Genomic DNA, 19098 nt, shown 5'->3' on the forward strand with positions numbered 1-19098 from the left:
CTCAGAAGCACCAAACAAAACATATGGGCTCTATTAGAATAAAAGATCCCTGAGGATCATGTCCCAAAGGATTTGTAACTGGGCTTGAGTGCCATGTTGGTGTGCTTAATGATTAAAACCAGACACGGCAATGAGGAGGAACAAACTGTTCTTCTACCTAACAACTTGGATGAATCTCAAGGGAATTAGGAAGAGTGAAAAAGCCAAGCTCCAGATTATAAACCATATTATTTCATTTATGTAACATTCTTGAAATGACAAATTATAGAGACAAAGAACAGATTAGTAGTTGCTGGGGTTAAAGATGAAGGAGGAGAGGGAATGAGGGAGGTATGGTTATGAAAGGCAACAGGAAGGATCTTTGTGGTGACAGAATGGTTCCGTATTTTGACACGTCTTAACACATGTGATAAAGTTGTATAGAATTAATGCACACATACACACATGGGGCACAAGTAAAATTGGGAAATATGAATAAAATCAGGGGATTGTAGCCATGTCAATATCACAGCTGTGATATTGCACTATAGTTTTGCAAGATATTCCCTTTGGGACAAACTGGGTAAGCAGCACATTATTTCTTACAACTGCATCAGAATCAATGCTTATCTCAAAATAAAAAGTTTAATTTAAAAAAACAGGCAATAATGCAATTAGGTCAGTTTGTGCATTTCAGGGCCACCACCTCATCTTGGAAGGAGTTCTTGGCAACCACATCACAGGATATGTAACTAACACCCAGGAGGCGTAGGTACTGCAGCAAGGTGCCACCTCTTCTCCTCGGCTCCTAGGGGCATCTGTTATACATTCTGGCCTTGGCCAATAATTTCACCCCTGATTTCCAGCTAATTCCTAGAAACTTGTGGTTCCTTCCAAACAGATCTGTCCTCGTCAAGGGTAGGAAAATCCTGGTCCATTAGAAAAGAGGACTTGTCAGTGAACAAAATATTATTTATCCATTGAAGTGGAATTCAGCTCAGCTGCACAGGAAAGCTTGGCTATTGCAAGAGAGAATGTGTTAGGAGGGAGGTTGGCCTTCACTGGGGATGGTGGGCTCGTTAGTTAGTGGCTGTCCTGATGGAGGAAGCATCTTCCCCCATGTATGCTCATTGTTCTTCCCACGAAGCCAAAGGCCCTAGTGGTGAGGGGAATGGAGAGCTGGTCAGAGAGGAGGAGAGTGCTCAGCTGAGGGGCAGGACTGGTCATTAAGGACCTCTTCCTTGGTGCTCTTTTCAGGGAAGGGATGGAAGGAGGAGGCAGAGACCTCCCATCAGTTGGGGGACACATTTTAGAGATGTCTGGCCAGAAAAAGCCAGAGCAATGACAAGGATTCACCAAGACTCACTCCTTACCCAGCACAAAAGAAAGAGCACAGTAGCCAAGATATGGAGTCAACCTATGCATCCATCAATGAATAGATAAATGGGTAAAGGAAATGCAGTATATGGGCATAATGGAATACTATTTGGCCTTAGCAAAGAAGGAAATCCTATCATTTGTGACAACATGAACAAACCTGGAGAACATTATGTTAAATGAAATAACTCAGGTACAGAAAGACAAAATACCACGTGTCTTCACTTAAGTAGGGAGAACTTGGAGATATTGTGGGTTTGGTTCCAGACCACCACAATAAAGCAAGTCATAAGAAATATTTGGTTTCCCAGTACACATAAAAATTATGTTTACACTATATGGAGTCGATGTGTGCAATAACATTATGTCTAAAAAAACAAGGTACATACCTTAATTAAAAATTACTTTATTGTTAAAATACTAAGGATCATCTGAGCCTTCAGTAAGTCCTAATCTTTTTGCTGGAGGAGGGTCTTCGCTTGATATTGTTGGATGCTGACTGATTAGGGTGGTGATTGTTGAAGACTGGGGTGACTGTGGCAATTTCTTAAAAATAAGGCAATGAAGTTTGTTACATCCATTGATTCTTCCTTTCGCAAAGGATTTCTCTGTAGGGTGTGATGCTGTTTGATGGCATTTTACCCACAGTAGAACTTCTTTCAAAATTACAATCAATCCTGTCAAATTCTGCCGCTGCTTTATCAACTATGTTGATGTAATATTCTGAATTCTTTGCTGTCATCTCAACAATGTTCAGAGCGTCTTCATTAGGAGTAGATTCCATTCTCAAGAAACCACTTTCTTTACTCTTCCATAGGAAGCAACTCCTCATTCACTAAAGTTTTATCATAAGGTTGTAGCAATTCAGTCACATGTTCAGGCTCTGTTTCTAATTCTAGTTCTCTTGCTATTTCCACCACATCTGCAGTTACTTTCTTCACTGGGATCTTGAACTTCTCAAAGTCATCCATGAAGGCTGGAATCTACTTCTTCCAAACTCCCATTAATGTTGATATGTTTACTTCTTTCCATGAAACACGAATGTTAATGGCAACCAGAAGGGTGAATCCTTTCTAGAAGGTTTTGATTTACTTTGCCCAAATCCATCAGAGGAATCACTCTCTATGACAGCTATGGCTTCAGGAAATGTATTTCTTAAATGATAAGACTTGAAAAGTTGAAATTACTTCTTGATCCATAGGCTACAGCATGGATGTTGTGCTAGCAGTCATGAAAACAACATTAATCTCCTTGTACATCTCCATCAGAGCTCTTGGATGGCTTGGTGCATTGTCAATGAACAGTAATATTTGGAAAGAAATATTATTTTTTTTCCTCAGCAGTAGGGCTCAACAGTGGCCTTAAAGTATTCAGTAAACCATGCTGCAAACAGATGTGCTGCCATCCAGACTTTGTTGTTCCATTTATAGAACACAGGCAGAATAGATTCAGCATCATTCTTAGAGGCCTTAGGATTTTCAGAATAGTAAATGAGCATTGGTGTCAACTTATAGTCACCAGCTGCATTAGCCCCTAGCAAGAGAGTCAGCCTGTCCTTTGAAGCTTTGAAGCCAGGCATTGACTTCTCTTCTTTAGCTATGAAAACCCTAGATTTATCTTCTTCCAATATAGGGTGTTTACACTGCAAATCTGTTGTTTAGTGTAGCTGCCTTCATCAATGATCTTAGCTAGATCTTCTGGATAACGTGCTGCAGCTTCTATATCAGTACTTGCTGTTTCCCTTTGCACTTTTATGTTATGGACTTGAACCAACCTCTGCTAGCTTCAAACTTTTCTACTGCAGCTTCCTCACCTCTTTCAGCCTTCACAGACTTGAAGCAAGGTAGGTCCTTGCTCTGGATTAGGCTTTGGCTTAAGGGGATGTTGTGTCTGATTGGATCTTCTATTCAGACCACCAAAACTGTCTCCACATCAGCAATAAGGTTGCTTTGCTTTCTTATCATTTGTGCGTTCTCTGGAGTGCATGTTTAATCTTCAATAACCTTTACTTTGTATTCACACCTTGGCTGTTTGGCACAAGAGGCCTAGCTTTCAGTGTACCTTGGCTTTCAACATGCCTTCCTCACTAAGCTTAATCATTTCTAGTTTTTGATTTAAAGTTAGAGACATGTGACTGTTACTTACAGACCACTGCAGAGTTATTAACTAGCCCAATCTCAATATAGTTGTCATTTCAGGGAATAGAGAGGCCCAAGGAGAGGGAAAGAGATGGGGGGAATGGCTGGTTGGTAAAGCAGTCAGAAAACAAACACACACAACACGTATTGATTAAGTTCATTGTCTCATACAGGTGCAGTTGGGCACCCCCAGAGCAATTACAACAGTAACATCGAAGATCACCAATCACAGATGACCATAAAAATATACTCATAATAAAAAAGCTTAATGTTGCAAGAATTACCAAATTGTGACACAGACACAAAGTGAGCACACGTTATTGGAAAAATGGTGCTGATAGACTCACTTGATGCGACGTTGCTGCAAACCTTCAATTTGTAAAAAACACAGTATCTATAAAGCATAGTAAAGGGAAGCGCAAGAAAACGAGGTGTGCCTGTATACGGAATTGAAGACAATCACACTCACAGAAGCAGAGAGCAGAATGGCAGTTCTACCAGGGGCTGGTGGGGAGTGGGAAGGACTGGGGAGACATTGGTCAAAGGACACCATATTTTAATTAGAGAGGAAGAATAAGTTCAAGAGTTCTCTTGAACATCATGGTGACTAGAGACTGAAGTTAGAAACAATATATTACATACTTGAAAATTGCTAAGAGAGTAGATTTTAAGTGTTCTCACTGTAAACAATAAGTGTGTGAGGCCATGCATATGTTAAATGGCTTGATTTAACAATTCCACAATGTATACATATATCAAAATTTCCTGCTGTATACCATAAATACATACAACTTTCACATCTCGATTTAAAAAATAAAAAGAAAGTGAAAGTAGAAAGCAGAAAATGTCTTGGTCACATGTGAGGCCCTCTTGGTTTCATCTTTGGTTGGAACCCAAGGAATCTTGTTTTGGGACTCATTCTTCCTGAGATACCCTCATATTTACAAAAGCAGGGGAGTTACCCAACTAATTGGAATAAACCCACTGGAAGAACTCAAATGAAATTAAACAGTGGCTTGGTTTTTTTTTTTTGAGCCAAAGTCTCGCTGTCACTCAGGCAGTGGTGTGATCTCAGTTCACTGCAACTTCTGCCTCCTGGGTTCAAGTGATTCTCGTGCCTCAGCCTCCTGAGTAGCTGGGACTACAGGCACCCCCCACCACACCCAGCTAATTTTTGTATTTTTAGTAGACATGGGGTTTCACCATGTTGGCCAGGCTGGTCTCAAACTCCTGGCCTTAAGTGATCTGCCCATCTGAGCCTCCCAAAGTGCTGGGATTACAGGCATGAGCCACTGCGCCCGGCCTGAAATAGTGGCCTGGTTCTGAGACTACTTGGATAGTCCAGACGTATTCTGATTTAACAAACTTAGCGTGAACATACTTCACTAAATGTTTTTCTGAAAATTTCAGACAAAAATCCAGCTCACTCTTAAGTGCCTTCAGGAACAGTATGTGTTTATCTTTTACAGATGCATAGTGTCTAGCACAGGGTCAGATGTTAGTCGAATATACATGTTCACTGAAATGCCTGTTGGAATTTAATGTTCAGCGAGTTTACTGGCTCCATACTCGTTTGGGTTTATGACTGCATCGAATTCCTGCTCTGTGCACAGGAGAATGAGGATTACACTCAGCTCAGAGGAGCATGAGTATCTTGGCTCAGCCATCCCTAATGGTCTCGGAGCCCAGGCTGAGGGGTATCATTGGTCTTTGCTTTCATTTGTCATCTCTTCAAATTGTTCTAACCTTTTTTTTTTGAGATGGAGTCTTCACTCTGTTGCCCAGGCTGGAGTGCAGTGGTGTGATCTTGGCTCACTGCAACCTCCACCTCACGGGTTCAAGCAATCCTCCTGCCTAAGCCTCCCAAGTAGCTGGGATTACAAGCATGAACCACCATACCTGGCTAATTTTTATATATTTTTTAGTAGAGACAGTGTTTCACCATGTTGGCCAGGCTGGTCTCAAACCTCTGGCCTCAAGTGATTCACCTGCCTCGGCCTCCCAAAGTGCTGGGATTACAGCCATGAGCCACCACACCCGGCCAAATTATTCTAACATTTAAAGCTTAGGTACAAATGTTAGTCCAGAGTAAAAATGACACATTGTCTCCTTGTATCAGGCATCGCTTCTTTCTGGCTGACAGAGTCAGGTGGCTCCTGAGTCATCTGGAAAAGCCTATCATAGTGCCTGGACCCTCTCCAGACCCTTCTCCAAAGCAACAATTCCCTGCTTCTTGTTCTGACTTCTCAAAGGAATTGAAATCCCCAATCAATATCTCACAATACCCCTCTGCTGCCCCATGAGCAGTGAGGAAGCCTCTCCTAGCCAGCTCTTCTGGCTCAGCAACAAATTTCCCCTCTGATCCAGCTAATTCCTATAGACTCATTGTAGGAAGGAAAAGCCTGGTTCATGAAGAGAAAGAACTTGCCAATCAAAATACAGCAGGATAAAGCAGATGCCTAAATATTGAATCAAAATAATATTCAACAAATAGTTATTGAGCATTTACTAGGTGCCAGGACACTGTGTCAGACACTGAGATAACAGCCTGAATAAGACAAATAGGTCCCTAATGTCATAAAGCTTAGATACAACTAGGCAAGATAGACTTTGCACAGAGATGCATTTAGCCAATTCTTCTAAGGGCTGCAGAGATGAAGTACAGGCACAGGGTATGAATGGGTGTACCCGGGGATGACCTATCCTGCTACAAGTGGGGAATGGTGGTCTACCAACCAGAAAGATTCTCACCAAAGTGGAAAGATCTGAGTAGACAGACAGAAATATGTCTCCTAATTCTGTGGGAATTGCTGGGAGGGAGGGTCTGGTCTTGCAGCTTCACAGTCTGATCTATCAGAGGAGAAAGACAATCAAGGGGCAAGGAGGAAAGGGCAGCAGAGAGAGGTGGTCCACTCTCAGGAGGCCCATGTGGTCAGAGGAGCAGTTTAGGCACCACTCCCATCTTCTCCGTGGCATATGGCCAACTCCAAAGCCAGACATCAAGGTGAGGATGTGGGGGGAAATATAAGAGGATAAGAACACAACCTATTGGAGGATGAATCCTGTGAGGTGGTCTCACCGTGCCAATCCCATTGCTAGCCCTTGACCACCATTATAACAGCCTCAACCACCCTTCAAGGGAGCAACCAACCACAGCAATAATAGCAGCTCCAAGGTGCAGGTCTGAGAAATACAGAATCTGAGAACCTCTGCAGATCTCTCACACCCTGTGCAGACCTCATGGCTTCAGCCTCCCTCTGGCCTGGGCCTCTCTTTTCCACAGTCTAGGGATCTGTGACTCTTTCCTGCCCTGCAACTCCTCCCCTAAACAACAAAATGCAGGCTTTGATGATCCAGTTATGGAACTGTGTTCTTTCCTCCTTGCCAGCTTTGTCTAGGAAACACAAAGACAGTAAACAGGGAGTGAGTGAACAGAGAACTGAGATTTTTCTGGGAATGAGAATTAAGATTGGACTCAGGGTCTTTGGCCATTTCCCAAATGCAATGAGTTTATCTCTGCCAGGGACAGCAAGTATACAAAGCTCTTGGCAGTGACCTCTGCTGATTTATGGGGGTGCTGATTTGTTTCCCCTATTCTGCAGACAACCAGTCTTAAGGGAAATGTATATTCAGAATCTGCAAAGTGCAAGGGAGTCACTGGCAAAATCAGCCAAGCCAAGCCCCTGCTGAGAGTAAATTCCTAAGGGGATGGAGAAAAAGCACGCTCACTTGCTCATGTGCTCTCTCTCTTTCTTGCTTTGTCTTGTCTTGTTTTATTTTGTCTTGCCTTATCTTCTTCCTTCCCTTCCCACTTCCTTCATCTCTCCCTCCCTCTTAATCTCTTTCTTGCCCTCTTTCTCTCTCTCTCTTTCTGCAACAGAGATGACTGAGTTGACTATGAACAAGCAGAACTACCAGAGGTCACTCCCACCTTGGGATGCAGTGGAGAGGCACCTCCTCCAAAGAGGATGAGGGTGGTTCTCTATATGATGATAAACCTATGCTCTAGGGCCTATGCTCTAGGGCTCTAAATCACACCGGTGTCTTAGCTAGAGTCCTCAGCAGTGGGAGGCATCATATCCCTGGAGTGGTTGACGGCTGTAGTGCAGGGATGTTACCCCAATGAGCCACTACACCTTCATTTTCTCTTCTTGGGCCAGGGGACCTCTGCTTGCCTAGGATGCTAAAGCAGGATCAAAACCAACTAGAATCAATAGAGTCTGAGGCACAGTGAGAGCTGGAGACAGCGTGCAGTACAAACTGTCTCAAAACCACACCTGCTGAAAATCAATATTTTGCTATGAGAGTCCTCATTTGGAAATCTCCTTTCTTTTTGACAAAACACAGTGACTCTCTCAAGAGGTGGGGAAGGCAATCAGACAAAATGACTGGGGCCCTGGGCTGCAAGCACGCAGCTGAACTCCTCAAGAAGACCCTTATGTTCTCTCCTTTGCTGTGGGCTTCCAAGACAGCACAGATCTCATTTCCCAGCTTCAGAACGTCCTCCTGGAGTGGAGAACCACTCGGCTGGAGCATTGCACAGCGGCCAAGAGCTCTTCTTGTGATTTTCAAGTATCCTATTTTTCTTTTCACAGGTGTGTGTGCCTCATCTCTGCCCTCCATACCTAAGCTGCCTAGAATCACATCCAGACTTTGGGAGCTTTTGGGTCCCATGTAGTCTCTTGAAGGAAAATGAGGCTGTGTGGACAGAATGTGGTGTTGCTGTGTGGGGTGATGGAGAAGGAACTGGACTGGTAGCCAAAGGCTCACTTTTCTAGTCCTGTCAATCACACAATTAAATGTGGAAGTAGAAGTGGAAGCAGTACAAAAATGATTATACATGTCAAGCAGCAATAATAATTTCATGCTGTGACTGTCCTTGCAAGGGATGATTTGTGGGATGAGAGAGATTCTGGAGAAAGAAGCAAAGAGGATTTGGGAGCAGAGTCTAGCTGTACTATTTTAGTTGTTGGTGATGTTTGCTCTGAAGCAGTGTTTAGGTTTAAACACCCCCATTTTACAGATGAGGATACTGAAACTCTAACAGGTCAGGTGGCTTACCCAAGGTAAGTATGGAGCCAGAATTTGAACCCAGAGCTGTGTGACCCCCAAGCTCATGCTCTTTTCACATTGATGTGCTGCTTTTCATTGTCCTTCACTTGGATCCCAAGGGGAGTCAGTACTGGTTGGCTGAGACAAAGTCCCTCCATGTGTGGGTGCAGGAAAGTTAGGAGCCTCTCCTTGAGTCCTAAATCTGAGCCATCCTAGTAGGTATGACCACTGCTTATGATTCCCTTTCGGGTACCATTCACTATCGCTGCTGTGAGCAATGGTAATGGCCAAGACACCAGGGATGGCTCAGGCTCAGGTTTCTCACTTAACAGGCAGTCCATGCACAACTTGCCATCCATACTTGAAGGGAGCTGTGAACATCTTTGGAAGCAAGGTGCCAACCTGGTAAAGTGTTGAGGGCTGATGGGCCCTTTGGAAGTCATAAGTCTGTATCCTCGAGCCTCACCTTTCAAGATATTTGAATATGTTTGACCAAATGTCCTCAGACCTTAGGCATGGTTAGCTGAAGCCTAGGGAAAATGAGCTTTTCTTCAGCATGGTTCCTGCAGGACAGCACGGCGGTGAGGACTTGAAGTGGATCACAAATCAGTATCTGCTTAACAAACATAGAAGAGGCAACAGAAAAGATACCGCAATACGGACATCCACATAAGTGAAAGATAGGAAGCTGTTGCTCCTTCTGGATGCATCTTTGGATGAACAACCTGGGATCATGTGGATCTAAAACGAGAAGCGCCCCCTTTGGATTTCCTTAGCTTCCTACGTAGGACATGGGAGCCCCTTGTTTCCACATAAGGCATCATTCCAGGTCATAAGAGGATGTGAGAGTAAATGATCATTTGCTTTTGCTCTGCAAAGCATCTATAAAAACAGATTTAATTTAACTAGCCAAAGGGCACAGTATTTTCATGCTGTTCACTCCCTATTCTTAGATAAGGGTAGCTTCAAAGACAGCTTTGCATATTGTCTTTCACCTACCCAAATGCCAGGGATATCAACTTAGAAAACTGTTTTCCTTTTCCTCCTCAAGGAGGTCATGGGGTTTGGTGTAAGGAACCTATGCTCAGAAGTAGCAACCAAGAAATTTTGGAATTGAACTCTTTGATGTCTTCTCTCAGTAGCTGTCAGGAACTACTAGTCTGTGCAGTAATAAACAGAACTGATCACAAACGACTGATTTATTCTTTGCAAAATGCATCCCTCCCTCTTCTGTTCATCTCCCAAAAATAAAACCACCCACAGGATAAAATGAGCAACTCCTGGAGGAAGCAGTGTCACAGAATTCCTTATTAAAATATGTCTGGCATGAGCGTCTAACAGGAAATGCCCTCCAATAGAGGATTAATACCAGGAAACTTGGTGTGGTCTTGTGATACCGGCATGCAGTGCCACCACCTCCACCACTGGAGCAAAGATGAACAACTGGGAAGACTTCTACTTCTGAGTCATCTGGGCAAACCTAAAATCATACTCCACTGGGCTTTGGCTTTTAAACAAAGCAAATGGTAGAAACCTTGCATTCCTTAATCGAGTTGCATTTAAACGTCTACACTTAGGGAATAATATAAACTCTTTGCTAGAGACTTCTTGTCTGCTCAGGGCGGGTGTGGACTTGACGGTATCTTTCTCAGCTCTTTTATCACCCAGACCTCATACTGGCCTTGAGCATGCTCTTTGATCCTTTTGTGAGTTCATCATGGCCAAGTAGAGCTGTGGTGAGTCAGACCAAGGACCACTTAAGGAAAGGAACCCACCTACGCATTGGTATATTCACAGCGCCTAGAACATCTGACACTTAGTGGGTATTCTAAGTTTTGCTGAATTGGCACATTGTAGGAATTTAATTTAACCTGCCTTTCTTGACTACCTACTGGGTGTACTCCCCAAGGTTGTCTCTCCAAAGTTGAAAGCTAAGAGACAAATTGTCCCCCACTTCTTTGATGATAGGCACAGCTGAAAATGTTATAATTCTGGAATGAATTGTCAGCATTTAGCTGACATTCAGCATTCAGCATTACCTTTGTGATGTAGGAACTTATAAAAGGTAAAGAAGATCAAATTTCTGCTCCCATGAAAGAACTTTCAGATCCAGAGGTCTGGAAGACCCAGACACTCCAGGTACAGGGCAAGGTGGGGTATCTCAGCAGGTACCACAGGTCAGAAAAGCAGTGGGGTTGGGACAAATAGGAAGGTGAGGTGGGGAACTGCAAGGACCAAAGCCAGTGGGGCTGGGCTGGCTCATCCTATTCTACTATCAGTCCACTTAAAGGACAGATTTCCAATCCAATCCTATCTCAACGAAGTGCTTTCTTAGGTCTGGTTGGTTTTGTTTGTAATGAATGATGTGCTTTTAGATAAGCTCTGCCTGATGGTGAAGAAAGCCATCCGGGCCTCCTATTTCCCACATTATTTCCCTCTGCACAGAACATCAGGCCGCACAGGTCAGGGTCTCCCAACTTGAATGGGAGAATGGATGTTCACGACATGGGTGGATGGGTAGATGGACACATGATTGAATGGATCCAGGGACATCGTCCTTGGAACATCCTTGGTACTCTGAGATTTGTAAAAGGGAAACCAAGCAGCCACTGTGCTGGCAGCTGATTCCTGCCTCTTCTAGAGCCTGTGAAGGCTTTGGAAAGAGGCAAATGCCCTACAAGGCAGCTGAAGGTTCTCAATACTTCCTGTGGTTTAATTCTCTCCACCAACAACTGCCAGCAGAGCTCTAGATGACATCCCCAAGGATTCGGATCTCTCTCCTGGCTCCAGCCTACACTGCCCATCACCATGGGATTCACCCTCTTCCAGGTAACAGCCTTCAATGCCTTGCTACTGTCTTCAGGATGAGAAGCTCAGATTCCTTAGGATGGACTCCAGGACCTGAAAATTCTGTTTTTATATCCTTTGCTGGCATTTTTTTCCCATCTAAGGGCAGATATTTTTGAGAGAATTTCTTTTGGATCCATCTTGGAATTATGAGACCCAGACAGTACTAAAGTCATTAATTTTTGTGAGTTCACACTTACAAATATATAGCACTTTTTACTTTTTCAAAGATTTTTCAGGGCTATGACCTCATCTGATTTCTCTAAAATCCTTAGCGGGCTGTAGAGAAGACATCACCCCCATCACCCAGATGAGAAAACTAAGGCACAAAAGGTCAAGGCCCTTGCCTCAGACCACATAGCAAGTAGGTGACAATGTAAGTCCTCTGAGGCCCCATGGTTGGGAACAGATAATTCTAATTCAATTCATAGCATAAAGAACCGAGTCCCTTAAAAAAAATAATCATGGCCCATATTTGTTTCTCCCCTCACAAGGCTAAATCTATGAAATTGGAACAATACAGCAAACAGCTGAGGGCTATGGTCACAGCCCACAGACCTTTACGGAAGATTTGGTCTTGGCCCAAATTTTCAAAAAAGCTAAACGGATCAGCAAAACACAAGTGCAAATGCTGGGCCCAGGCTGACAGGGTGTCTTGTGAAATATTTCCACAGGAAGCAAATACAGGCAATTAACTTGGCTCTATCAATGCGTGTGGTCAAATAAGAAACAAAACCCTTGGAGAGAGGCTGCACCCCACTCCCTGCTTCCAGTGCATCCACAAATCTGGCTGTACTTTCACTCAGGCTACTGAGCACTAATGTTAAAGCATATGACCACCGCGGGGGGTTTATGAGAACCATCATGACCAGCTGAGGAAGCCGCCCAGAGCCCCTGAGCCCCATGGGTTGAGGTGTTAGCATCCCCATTTAACTGAAGGGCAAACTGAGAAGAGAAAGTTTTAATAATTTAAATGTATAATTCTAGAAGGAACTCCTAGACTCTTGGCCTTTCTCTAGGGACTAGAACTTCTCCAGGTCTCAGTGCAACCACCAAGCCCTCAGCACTAACAATCTAGGGACAGTGTGGTCTGAGCAGAACCTTGGCCAGCAAGCGAGGACATCTGAGTGCTAGTCCTGGCTGATCATGGGCTGCTAAGGATTTTAACCTCCTTTTTATACCTGGGAACTTCTCAACTGCACCTACTTTGCTGGGGCAGGCAGCCTGCACTGGCCAGGAAGGTAAGGCAGTGTTGAGTGATGTCTAGGGACAAACCATGGGATTTGACAACAGAAGAGGGTGGGGACAGATGCCTAAATGACTTGATTTTCCAGAAAGTTAAATGAGAGAAATTTAGAATTTCTCTCTGGTATTCTCTTTAGTCAGATTTTTGAAAAGTAGATTAGTTATAAAAAAGTCACATGGTGACTCACGCCTGTAATCCCAATAGTTTAGGAGGCACCTGCTGACCTCTGTGCTGCAACACTCAATCCTGATATAGAAACATTCACAATTCAGATTGCTGTGTTGCCATGGCTGCACCAAAACAAAGTCTCCTCTAACTTACTCTCCCCCCGAAACTGAAGATCCATCATGCCCAATCCTCTATCCTGTAGCTTTCTGGATTTCTTGAAGCATTTCAATAATTTTCATTACAGGTGCTAAATTATTTTATTTAGCACAGGGTCAGAAACTACAGCCTGGGATTCCAATCTGCAGATACAGACCTGTGATCTAGATCTTTACATCCCATGAGTGAAGAACAGTATTTATGTTTTTAAGTGGCTGAAAAAAAAAGAATTGTATTTTGTGAAAAATTATATGAAATTGGATTTCACGGTTCATAAATAAACATGGCCATAGGTCCTTGTGTCATTTACATTGCTATGGTGTTACATTGTAGCTGCTTTTGTATGGCAGAATTGACTAGTTGTGACATAGACCACATGACTCACACAGCCTGCAATGTCTACTATCTGGCTCTGTTTAGGAAAAATTTAGTTTTTTAACTGACCCCTGTTTTAGGTAAAGGGCAGGTTATGGGATCACGCTATTTGCAAAATCACCCTGTTGTGGAATGAATGTTGTGTCTTCCTAAATTTCATATTGTTGAAGCCCTGATCCCAGCGTGGTGGTACTTGGAGGTGGGTCTTTTGGGAGGTAATTAGGTTTAGATGAGGTCATGAGAGAGGCCCTTATGATGGGATTAGTGTTCTTGTAAGAAGAGGAAGAGAGACTAGAGTGCATATCCTGCTGTAAGGACACAGCAAGAAGGGGCCACCTGCAAGCCAGGAAGAGAGCCCTCACCAGCAGCCAAATCTGCTGACACCTTAATTTTGGATTTCTCAGTCTTGAGAACTGTGGTAAATACATTTCTGTAGTTTAAGCCACCCAGTCTGTGCTACTTTGTTGTAGCAGCCTGAGCAGACCTTACACATAGCTACGCACACAAATCAAGGAAGAAAATACACCAAAATAGGGGTTATCTCTGGGCATTAAGGTTACATGAAATTACTTTAAAATTTTCACCAACTACATTAAACATAAAAGCTTAAAAAGAGAATATTAGTGACATTAGAAAAATAAGATGGTAGTATTTACTCTGTCTTACTGTAGGCCAGACACTGTTAGTGGTTGACATGCTTCCTTTCACCTGGTCCCTATTCCACCCCTATGCACAGGCTCTACTGTAACCCTGTTCTACAGATGAAAAAAGGAAGACTCAGGGAATTTAAGTAACTTGTCCAGGTCACTCTGCTAGAAAGGAACACTGTATATTTATGGTGGAAATATACTTCAGAAGCAACAGGGAATTGGGCTGAAAATAGGGATTGGCTTAGGAACAGTGTTTTATTTGAATTCATGGGCGACTAATCCTAGCAGATAATGAAGCTGATGAGGATGCTTAAGATATCCTCATGTCTAATCTACCTCACCAGAGTGCTGTGGAAATGAGATAGAATGCATTTAGAAGTACCTGGAAAATGGTAGAGCACTGTACTAATGGAGGTTGGATGTTGAGAAACTTGTCAATATCTCACCTTCATTAGGCTGACTTCCCCACTTCTTCCATCAAACCTTTCTTGAAGTAGAAACAACATAAATGTCCAAGAAGAGAGGACTGGTTGACTAAACTATGGTGCCTCCACATAATGGAATACTATGCAACAATTAAAGAACCAGGCGATAATCACACTGTTGCTGTATTTTTAGCTTTGTGGTTTAGAGGCTGTTCTGTGTAGTATAAAGCAAATGAGTAATTATGCTATCACCCACAGTGCCCTTGAAAGTCAGGATTCTCAGGGTAGAGAAAAGAGGCACAGATGTAAGAAACGAGTGGTTAAATAAAATCCCCTGTAGGTCAGAATTTGAATTAAAAGTATCAGTATGAACTCATGATGTGTTTTTATTATAAATAACAACACATTTCCTAGCTCTGTCAACTGAAAAGGGCTAGACATGATAAACCATCTAGGAACAATGAAACACTCTTAAGTGCCTAGATTTTAGTCTCTAAATACCATTTGCCACTAAGAGGAATCAGGAGTCCTTAGAGAAATGGCTTATTCTGGGAAAGGGCAAAGACTGGAATATCTTAGCTTCCTTGCTATTTGGATGACATGAAAGATCACTAGGGCTGGGCCAGAAAGAGCCAACTGGCCAGAGATGGCAAAATCCAAGCATCAATAAAAATAATAAGCAAACAGATTAAAACATAGCACATATGTTGAAACCCATGAGTTCATAAAGATAGTAAAATCAAAACAGTAGACCCTAATGTTTACCATAGGAAGATAATAGTAAACCACTCATTTTGAAAACTGGAAAATGAAGGGAGAGAATCAAACATTTATCCTGCTTTTCCTATGTGAATTGTACTGCTAGTTAATCCCATAGTGGTGGAGGGAAGTTTCTCTTTATGAAAGTATTCCAGCTAATAAGTGAAGAAAGAATAAAATTAGTATGTCATCATTTTGTAACCTCTAGTTAACTAATGGATGTAAGTGATAGACATCAATATCTGCAAAAAGGGCAAAAAGAGAGGTGGCTAGACATGTGCCTTCTGACAGTAGAGCACTACACAATCTATGAAGTAGTTTTGTCCATAAAAATCAAGCCTAAATCTGATTAAATATCTAAAAAAAACCTAATTTATAGGAAAGAGAGATGATAGAAGAACATTCTAAATAGCACCACAGGGGTGCAATCAGAAAAATCCAGAGCTTGGAACTCTTTATAGGACAAAGGATCTAATTCCTTTATCAAATACATTGCAAGGGGATGTGAGGAGGGGAGGGAGAAAAAGGATATTGTGTCAATGTTAAAACAAAAGGATCCTTTTTTTAGAGATACATATCTAAGTTTACAGATGAAATGCTTCAATATCTTGGATTTGTTTTAAAGTCACCTGGTCGCAGGTGAAAAAGTAGGTGGGGTTAGAGATAAAGCAAGATCAGACGTATACTGATGATTTTTATGGCTGGATGAGGGTCTATAAAGGTTTGCTGTTCTGCTGTTTCCACTTTTCCAAGTGTTTAAAAGTTTTCATAATAAAAAATTAAAATAAATCCCTCCTTATGTCATGCTTGGAGTGGTAATACTGTGCTAGATGCATCAAGGTTCTCACCAGTATCACTCTTTTTGTGTTTCATAAATATTGGAGCTTTGAGCTTCAGCTCGTTCATGCAGGGAACCCCCACGGAACTTCCCTGTCACTCTCCTCTCTGGCCATGTCAATATGGTGCTTGAAAGCATACATACATACACATAAGCAAAAATATCTCAGCAAAGAGCTCTCGTGACTCAAACATTCTGCTTTGAAGCTGCAAGGGGTATATGAAGGAGTCATGATTTCATGATTGGCACAGGCATTCGATGGAGCTCGTGACCAGGGGAGAGAAGAAGATAGTTATGGTGTTGAGGTTGGTAGGTGTTTTCATCTTGAAGTTCTGAGCAAATGACAAGGCAAATCCGGATGATAAGGGACACTGTGTTCTCATCCCATTATTTGCATTGGTGCAGCTACACTGAATTTCCTAAATCAGATAATAATGTCTGCAAGAGAGCGAACTACCCAAATTCTTTACCGGGGGCCCTAGACGTGAGAGACGTAAGTGGGGTCAAGGAGATAAGCAAAATCTTAAGCCCTGTCACTGGGTGTGGGATGGTGACAGGAAATAGAAATTAGGGGTCAGGAAGTAAGAAACCAACCCAATGCTTATTTTTAGAAATGGCACCTCCCAGCCATCAAAATTTAGTCTGCTGGTTAGGATGGTTCCTGTTTCTTTAGCCAGCATCATCAGCATCTGTGAGCATCCTACTTGTGTCCTACAGGGTTAGGAGTCCCTCCTGCAGGCTTGCTTTAACCCAGGGTTCACCCATTTGGGGCACTTTTCACACTGCTGAAGTTGCCCATTTACTTGTCTGTCTCCCACACTTGCTGGTAACCTCGCTGAGAACAGGGGGTTTTGCCTGTTCTTTGTGGTATCTTATCACGTAGCGCAGAGCCTGGAATATAGATGTGCTTAAAAAATATTCACTGCAGAGCTGGAGATCACTGCGGAAGCAGTGTAGAGGGGTGGTTATCAGTGTGGGCTTCAGAGGTAGACAGATGTGGGTTTGACTCATGGCCCTGCTAACTCACTACACCCACTTCCCCAATGCTGTGTTCTGGTTTCCAGATTCTACCACTGACTTATTACAAGGCTTCAGATTTTGTAAAACACTTTGAGGCTTTCCTGGAACAAATAAAGCATATAACTGCACATTTTGGTGTGTAGGTAATATCGTAACTCCTCTGGGAAAATGATCCTGGGATTTTGCTGTGCACCTATCTGAAATGATTTCCACTGATGAACTTAAAAATAACCAAATATGAAACTTTAACTACCCACAATGCCTTGAACTTGTGTTAATAGGTCAGGCAATGAAGTGGACAAATGAACACCTTATGACAACCACTTGAGTAGATAAGCAAACCTGGGCGTCTTCAAATGTATATCTCCCTCCATCTTTGACATTTTGACTGGTTATCTCATAGCTGTGAGAATCCAGGTTGATTGCACTTGGAGCCCCTGGAGCCAGAAACTCTTGCCAGATTTCTTCTACCCTCTTGGCCACATCCTGTAGGGGTTGTTTCTTAAGATCTTGGACAGCCAGCCAGAACCTGAAGTGGGAGCAGAAACACAGTCAGTTCCAGAGGGCTCAGCATCGGGATGTTGCTGGAGATGGCCCCAGAGCTGATGTCCCATGAAATCCATTCTGCTGCATCTCTCAGCCTACCCTGATGCCACTATGTGGGGCTGCAAAGACCATGGAGATTGCTGAAAATATCAAAGGTGTTCCTATTGTGCAGAACAGAAAAGAATTGCATATTAAAAGATCAATGTGCTTCTCTCCCTCTACATGAAGATATCTCAACCTCAGCACTATCGCCACTTCAGGCTGGATACTTCTTTGTTGTTGAGGCTATTCTGTGTAATGTGTGATGTTTAGCAGCAACCTTGGCCTCTACCCACTAGATGCCAATAGCAACCCCTGTTCCCAAGTTTTGACAACTAAAAATGTTTCAAAACATTGCCCCATGTCCCCTGGGAGATGAACTCATTCCTGGTTGACAACACCTGTGCTACATACATGCCACCATGCAGACAGTGTGAGTCCCTTTGTCAAATCTAGTTGGGATCAACTGATGGCATCAAAATGGAGGAAAGATCACAGAAGAGGCAGGATCCTGGAATCATAAAGACTATCTGTGCAAGAATAAGCCAGCCATTCTTATTATAGATGGAGAAACTGAGCCAGTGCACATCATTGCTCAGCATGGTGCTTGGCAAATAGTAGGCGCTCAATACGTGGGTTTCAGAGTGAAGATGGGCGCATCTGGAACAATACTGAAGAGGCATACCATGAAAATTTCTCTGCAGAATGGTTCTCCTTCTGCAGAGGGAAAGAGAGAAAAATCTGCTCACTTCCATATTTGCCTCTGTTAAATCCCTCAGCATCCACGTGGGAGCAGGGAGCTCTTTTCTGCTGAGAGCAGCAGCAGCCAGAGCCAAAGCTTGGACAACAGCTACTGGGTCTTGAGGATGGTTCCCAAGGCAGCCTTGCAGCAGGATCCAGGTCTGGTTGTCATATCCTTTGCCCTGTGAATGGACAGGCCAGCTCCCCCATCAATGAGTAAGAGAGTAGGTCCTGTGCTGGTTCTCACAGCAGTGGGAATCACAGGTAGTCTAGTCAACAGAAAGGGAGGGTCAAGCAAAGTTGAACCACGACATGGTGGAAAGTGTGGACAGTGCATTCAATCTGTCATCAAATTTCATCCAAAGTAAGATGTACTTGGGTTTTTGTGTGTGTGTGTGTGTGTGTATATGTGTGTGTGTGTGTGTGTGTGTGTGTGTGTGTGTGGTGGTGGTGGGGTGGTTAAACATGTTTTTCTGTTGCTGTTCAGAGAAATGTCTTTGGATCCAAGTGCACGGCCCAAAGGTGCCACTCAGTGGCAGACTGGAGTAATGCAACCCCATTTCTGCAAGGTGAGCAGACTCTGTGTGTGTGTGTGTGTGTGTGTGCGTGTGTGTGTGTGTATCTGTGTGTGTGTCCCCAAATGCTGGGCTCCAACTCTTCCCCTGATTTGCCATTTTTTGCCATTTAGGATTCTGATGATATCCTTAAAGCGACCCCTCAGTGACCCTGCAGAGCCAAGCAT

At 43.2% G+C, this 19098-nt stretch overlaps 1 protein-coding gene across 11 annotated transcripts in view; it reads right to left on the reverse strand.

Moving 5' to 3' along the window:
- Positions 1–19098, reverse strand: part of RGS6 (regulator of G-protein signaling 6) — a 656379-nt gene that overhangs the window by 30980 nt on the left and 606301 nt on the right. For all 11 annotated transcript variants that reach the window (XR_001002633.1, XM_011949627.1, XM_011949623.1 and 8 more), the window contains one exon: positions 17373–17559. Coding sequence is in view for 10 of the 11 variants with exons in the window: in XM_011949627.1 (XP_011805017.1) it covers positions 17373–17559 (187 nt within the window). In the remaining variant the exon portion in view is untranslated. The remainder of the gene's footprint in view (positions 1–17372; positions 17560–19098) is intronic.

This window comes from Colobus angolensis, unplaced genomic scaffold (genome assembly GCF_000951035.1).
Source record: "Colobus angolensis palliatus isolate OR3802 unplaced genomic scaffold, Cang.pa_1.0 Scaffold3, whole genome shotgun sequence".
Classification (NCBI taxonomy): domain Eukaryota; kingdom Metazoa; phylum Chordata; class Mammalia; order Primates; family Cercopithecidae; genus Colobus; species Colobus angolensis.